A 6,000-nucleotide genomic window follows, 5' to 3' on the forward strand; every position below is an offset into this window, starting at 1 on the left:
GCGCATCTCTGGGTTCCAGTCAAAGCCCAGCCTCAAAAGCAAACAAACCTCCTCCTGGCCAGGAGTGCGGCAGATGCCACCTTCAGACCTGGTCACTGTTCACCTAAGCGGAGAGCACAGCCCCTGGTGAACATTTGCTTTCTCAGCAGATCTCAAAAGCAGACTTGTGAGGTAGGACTTTTATTATTTTAAATCCAGAGAGCGGCCACCTGTCCACGCCACACAGCAAGCAATCGGCCTAGCCGGGATTTATCTTAGGTTTGTAGGACTAAGGAGCCAAGGACCTTGACTGCTCAGCACCAAGTCCACTGTCCTTGAGCTGGGTCACAGCCTTCCTCTTTCCATGTTCCAATTGGGGGTCAAGCACTGTCTAGTGGTGGGAGAGCCGCAGGCACTGCAGAGTCCTTGAGAAGTAGGAGGGCAGCGGTGCCAGAAGTTCACTGGGGGGGTCCCTGGGTCTGGTGCCTGGGAGGAGGAGGCGGTGCAGGTGCAGGTGTAGGGGCATCTGGGCCACCTGGGAAGGACTCAGGCGGAGGCGTCTGAGGAGGGCTTCGTCCAGGACCTGTGGTGGGAAAGACAGCAGCCCATCTGAGTTCCAGCCACAGAGCCCCCAGCTCTGATGGACCTCCCTGGTCTGCAACTGCATTAATTCTCTCCACAGGCAGGCAGGGTTTTCTTTCCGCACAGAGCTAAATTACATTTCAGCTTCATTTGTGTTTAATGAAGCCATGTGATTAAGCCTCTGGCCAGTGGGATGTGAGTAGAAGTACACAGACCTGGCCCTCAAAGCCCCGATTCACAAAAACTTCCCTTCTGGCCAGAAAGCAATCGCCCTGGTCTCCAAGTGGCTACCTAGAACCAGGCCCACTCCTACTGTATGCCCATTTGCCGGACTTAACCCAAGAAGAAACGATGGACTTCAGGGCCTGTTAGAGGTCAGCTACCCCGCTCCTTGAGCTAATGGACAGAAGGAAGCCAAGGAAGTATGGCATTTGCATGAACCACATAGTACCACAGGGGTACAGGTGGCCCCAGAGGCCAAAACAGTCCTCCCAGTCCCCCAAATACAGAGCAGGCATGTGGGCCTGAAACCTACCTGTCTTTGGGGCTTGGTGGTCTCAGCTGGCCACAGAAAGCGCTGGCCCAGAACGGTGCCCACTCGAGAAGCATAGGTGTGGTCCCCAAGCACTGGGCAGAGCTGGAGAGCCATGTGCACCTGCAGCTGACTGGGGAATACTGAAAGATGATGGGGAGACAGTTGCTCTTCCTGACCATAAGTACTATTCCCATTCCCAGAGCCTGTGAATCTGTGGGGTGACCTCTGCCTTCATAGAGAGCATCGTGAGATCAGGACAATGACAGCTGGCAACCTACCCAGCCTGGGGATTCAACCCTATAGAACTGAAGCCCCTGCAAATAAGGATGTGTGCTGGGTGCTAGACTATGGATATGTACCTAAAGCTCTGCTTCCCTCTGAGCTCACTCTCACACCCTTGGAGTCCATCAGATGCTCTTTGGATGTTGCTAAACAACATCTTCCTCACAGGCTTCATCTCCCCTGCAGAGTACTGTTCAGACCTACCTGTCAGTGGCTGCAGCTGGACCAGAGCACAGCCACAGCCTGTGGCCATCACATGAAAATGGCTGAGGGTCCTCTTGACACCTTCTAGGATATCCTTTCGAGATGGGGATGTCACTGGGACTGCCTAGGGTACCAGTCAAGAATGACTTAGCACACACCTAGGAGCCCCATTGATCCACCCCTGCTGCCAGCTGACAGGACAGGGCCTCAGAACAGGCAGCAGCCACTTGCCTGTTAGGGGACAGAGGAACTAGCCACCCCATGTACACAGTACAGACTCCTCTGAAAGGCAAAACCTGAAAGGACTCCTCTTCTGACTCACAAGATCAATGCCGTCCATGTGTTCCAGCTTCAGAGCCACGTGGATAGTCCCCTCAGAAGGCTCAGGGATGCCATTAGTGATGGCACTGAGAAAGAGAAAGGAAGTCTCAGAGCAGCCAGCTGGGACCTTCCTTGGCCCTGACAGTCACCCCGCACCTCTCACCAGTAGGTGGCTGTGGGCCTCTGTGTTCTCCTTGAGTGAATGAAGAATTTCTGCAGGCGGCTTGCGGTCTGGGGGCAGCTGGAGAAGAGCACAAGTCCAGAGGCCTCCCTGGAAGAAGGGGACAAGTCACATAATGCCTCTTGGTCACAAAAATGAGGGTCAAATGGCTGCTCTTGCAGAGGACCAGCACTCAGCACCCACATGTGGTTCACAACTGTCCATAATTCCAGTTCCAGGAGATCTGATGCCCTCTTCTGGCCTCTTCTGGCTAAATACACATACATTAAATAAAAACAAATCTTTGGTCTTTTTAAAGGAGACTCTCAAGGTACTGGAGAGGTGAATGAGCGGTTAAGAGCACTGGTTGCTCTTCCAGAGGACCTGGGTTCAATTCCCAGCACCCACATGACAGCTCACAATTGTAACTCCAGTTCCAGCGGACATGAGATCCTCACACAGACATACATGCAGGTAAAACAATGCACATAAAAGTATGTAAGCTGGGTGGTGGTGGCACTCGTCTTTAATCCCAATGCTCAGGAGGCAGAGGCAGGTGGATCTGAGTTCAAGGCCAGACTGGTCTACAAGAGCTAGTTCCAGGACAGCTTCCAAAGCCACAAAGAAACCCTGTCTTGAAAAAAAAAAAACAAAAGGAGACCCCCCCCACCTCCCCAAAGGAACACCAGGACTACAGTCCAGACCCCCTGAGAAACAAATCTAAAACCTTTTCTCTGGCCCCCAGAGAACTCAGAGCCAAATGACCTACGAGTTACTATCACATGCCAGGCACCTGAATAGGACTCATACACAGTGAGTGTAAAATAAGTGCCTGCCACACTCCTCACCTTCCAGGTGCTCGTACAACCTGCAGCTCCCGGTGTCTGAGCCCCAGGGCCTGGCTCAGCTGTGGCAGCACTGAAAGCAAGGTCAGCTCCCCAGGTCTCCCTGAGAAGTAAGAGAAGGGGACAAGCTGACAGCACCATCCAACCAACTCCTCCCCACCAGCCTCTCCCTCCTTGCCCTACCCATACCTGTCACAGGCAGCCCCTGTGGCTTGTTCAGTGTCACCAGAGGCCCTGAAACATTCAGTAGATGTCAGCAAAAGCAGGACAGCCCATGTGCGAGCAGCCTCAGCGGTTATAAACTCCCAAGTGGACTCCAAACTGCTTCCTCCACCCCAGGGCCTTTGCACCTACTGCTCTGGGCTTTCATGCACCACGTTCGCTCCAACATATCTCCCTATAATGTGAGCCCCTCCTACAGCCCATGACTGTTTTGTTTGAGACGGGCTCAAACAGGCTGGCCTCAAACTCGTTATATAGCTGTCTGATCTTGAACGTCTGATCCTCCTTGCCTCTGTCTCCCAAGTTCTGGGATTACAGATGTGGTCACCACTCCCGGAAACAGCAGGGATTCATTATTTCTTACATCAGAATGCTGATCTCTCAAGGCAAGAGCCATATTTATCCCAGTACTGTGTAGCCTCCTTGTTGCTACATGAACTTAAGTTCAGAGAAGCTGTTAGTTCCTAAAGGCACACAGCATGCTGCTTACAGACCCGTTTGTTCTGACAGGAAAGTTCTGCTTCTGCGGGGCTCAGAATGCGGGGTGGTGGGAAGGTTTCCTATGCCTGTCTTCATGATGCTGAGGCTAGCAGTGGAAATGTAACTGCTGGCCGGGCTCCTGCAGCTACAGGGGTCTGACTCCAGGGGGTCAGAGGTTCGGGAGCCCCAGGCTCCCCTCACCTTTCTGATCCACCACAGCTGCCCTCAGCACGTCAGCCAGCTCCTCTGGGCCAAGGTTCTCTGTCCGCAGAAGCCCAGGGAAGGGCTGGTCCTCCACTGGGTCCTTGCTCTTGCTGCAACCTCGAGGTTGAGGCCGGCGCCTGAGGAAAATGACAGAAACCGGTACCTCCTCCGCCCTCCCTGCCCAGTGCAGCCTTTTCGTACAAAACCCTTAGACCTCCCGGCTCAGCTGACAGTTGAGGTCCATATGCCCACAAGACTACAGAAGGGGCAGGAGAAGCTCAGCGCGCCAACGATCTCGAGTCGGGTCACACAACACAGTTGGGATTAGAACCCATGTCCTGATCTGAATGCCTGACATGCGCCCCCCCCCCTTGTCCTAGTCTCCCTCCTACACGGAAGTGTTGTGTTATAATCACCGGGCCTCGGTGCCGAAGCCTGCAACTCTCGACCGTGCGCCAGCCCCCAGCCCGGGTCGCCAGGTGCCAGACACCCAACGCCAAACACGGAAGGCCCCCATCACCCGAGCAAGCACAGACGCATGCGTCCACCACGTGCATCCTCCGTGCGCAGATTGGTCAGGAGGACTGTCAATCAGAGCACCAAGTAGGCGGAGCTCCAAGGAAGGAAGATCCAAACTTTCCTTTGGCTGGGGAAGTAAAAGTACGGTTTCGGGCTCTGCTTTGGGAGAAATGGAGGCGCGAGGCGGGGTTATTTACTTGCGATAGATAAAGTCTCTTAGAATAGAAAGAGGCGAGCTTGCAGATTGTCGATTCAATTGTCGGGACCCTTAATCCGAAACCCATCCTTATAAAGCAGAGGGAGGTGAAGCCCCACAGCCTTCCGGCCAGGACACCCACTTGGAAACGGTCTGCAACACAAAACGTTCCAAGACTGTAGTTCAGATGGTAGAGAGATTTTCTAGAATGCACGAGTTCCTGGGTTCGATCCCCAGCACCACACGAAGACCAAGATCACAGATACAGAGGTACAGACTTGAGTTGGAGACCATCCTGGGATACGTAAGGCTCTTCCATTAAAAAAAAAAAAAAAAAAAAAAAAAATAGGCCGAGCGTGGTGGTGCTCACCTTCAGCAGAGGCCAGCCTGGTCGAGAGAGTTTCAGGACAGCCAGGACTACACAGAGAAACCCTGTCTCAAAAAAAAAAAAAAAAAAAAAAAAAAAAAGGTACGTTGTTAGTTAATTACAAAGATGGGAGGAGAGAGACCGCCGACCCAAATCATCATGGCCAAATTAATTTTAAGCTTTTTAATTCATGTACGTGGCTGCCTCCCCCTAAGGCCTGATTTGAGAGGTCAGCATTGGATGTGAGGAAGACAAGGTATTTGTTGTTGTTGTTTTGATTTTAAGAGACAGGGTTTCTCTGTGTAGCTTTGGAGCCTGCCCTGGAACTCACTCAGAAGACCAGGCTGGTCTCGAATTCACAGAGATCCTCCTGCCTCTGCCTCCCCAGTGCTGGGATTAAAGGCATGAGCCACTGGCCAAGATTTACTCATTTTATGTTTATGAGTGCTCTGTGTGCATGTATGCCTTTTTGCCAGAAGAGGGCATCAGATCTCACTATATATGCTTGTGTGCCAGCATGTGGTTGCTGAGAATTGAACTAAGGACATCTGGAATAGCAGCCAGTGCTCTTAACCGCTGTGCCATATCTACAACCTAAAAATCATTGATCTTTTTTTTCTTAAAACCAATTTTTTAAAAATATATCTGGGCATGGTGGCACACAGCATTAATCCTAGCGCTTGAGAGATAGAGGCAGGCAGATCTCTTATGAATTTAAGGCCATCCTGTTCTACCAATTCCAAGATATGCACAACACAGGAAGGACTGGTGACAAATTTGGCAAAAGAAAGAAAAAAGCAAGTGGTTCCACCTTGTCTGGCTTCACCTGGGTACTCCCGCAGCCTCCTGGGAGCTCTCCTGTGCATCTCAGAAGTGGCCTGAGCAAGGACTTGGGACAGGCCGGGCAAAGTGCACGACTATATTCCCAGCACTGCAGAGGTGGAGGCCGATGGGTCAGGAGTTCAGTCATCCTTGACTACATAAAGTCTGAGGCTAGCCTGAGCTATGTGAGATTGTCTTAAATACACATGAGTCAGTGAGATGGCTCAGCCAGAAAGGATGGCTAATACATACCTCCCAAAATTCAGAATGTGTGTTAGTGGT

General features: G+C 52.0%; 1 protein-coding gene across 2 annotated transcripts; it reads right to left on the reverse strand.

Annotated features, from left to right (window-relative positions):
• Positions 1-159: 159 nt before the first annotated feature.
• Rpusd3 (RNA pseudouridine synthase D3) lies at positions 160-4,398 on the reverse strand. 2 transcript variants are annotated; one of them, XM_051203697.1, is made up of 9 exons: positions 4,231-4,398; positions 3,812-3,951; positions 3,098-3,142; positions 2,912-3,011; positions 2,067-2,174; positions 1,905-1,989; positions 1,583-1,706; positions 1,097-1,236; positions 160-562 (listed from the first exon to the last, which is right to left on the reverse strand). In XM_051203697.1, exons 1-9 carry the CDS (start codon positions 4,329-4,331, stop codon positions 371-373), a joined length of 1,035 nt encoding a protein of 344 aa, XP_051059654.1. In that variant the 5' UTR covers positions 4,332-4,398; the 3' UTR covers positions 160-370. The 2 variants fall into 2 exon arrangements, with proteins under 2 accessions (XP_051059654.1, XP_051059655.1); XM_051203698.1 differs by lacking the exon at positions 1,097-1,236.
• Between the last annotated feature and the right edge of the window lie 1,602 nt (positions 4,399-6,000).

This window comes from Phodopus roborovskii, unplaced genomic scaffold (genome assembly GCF_943737965.1).
Source record: "Phodopus roborovskii unplaced genomic scaffold, PHOROB, whole genome shotgun sequence".
NCBI lineage: Eukaryota > Metazoa > Chordata > Mammalia > Rodentia > Cricetidae > Phodopus > Phodopus roborovskii.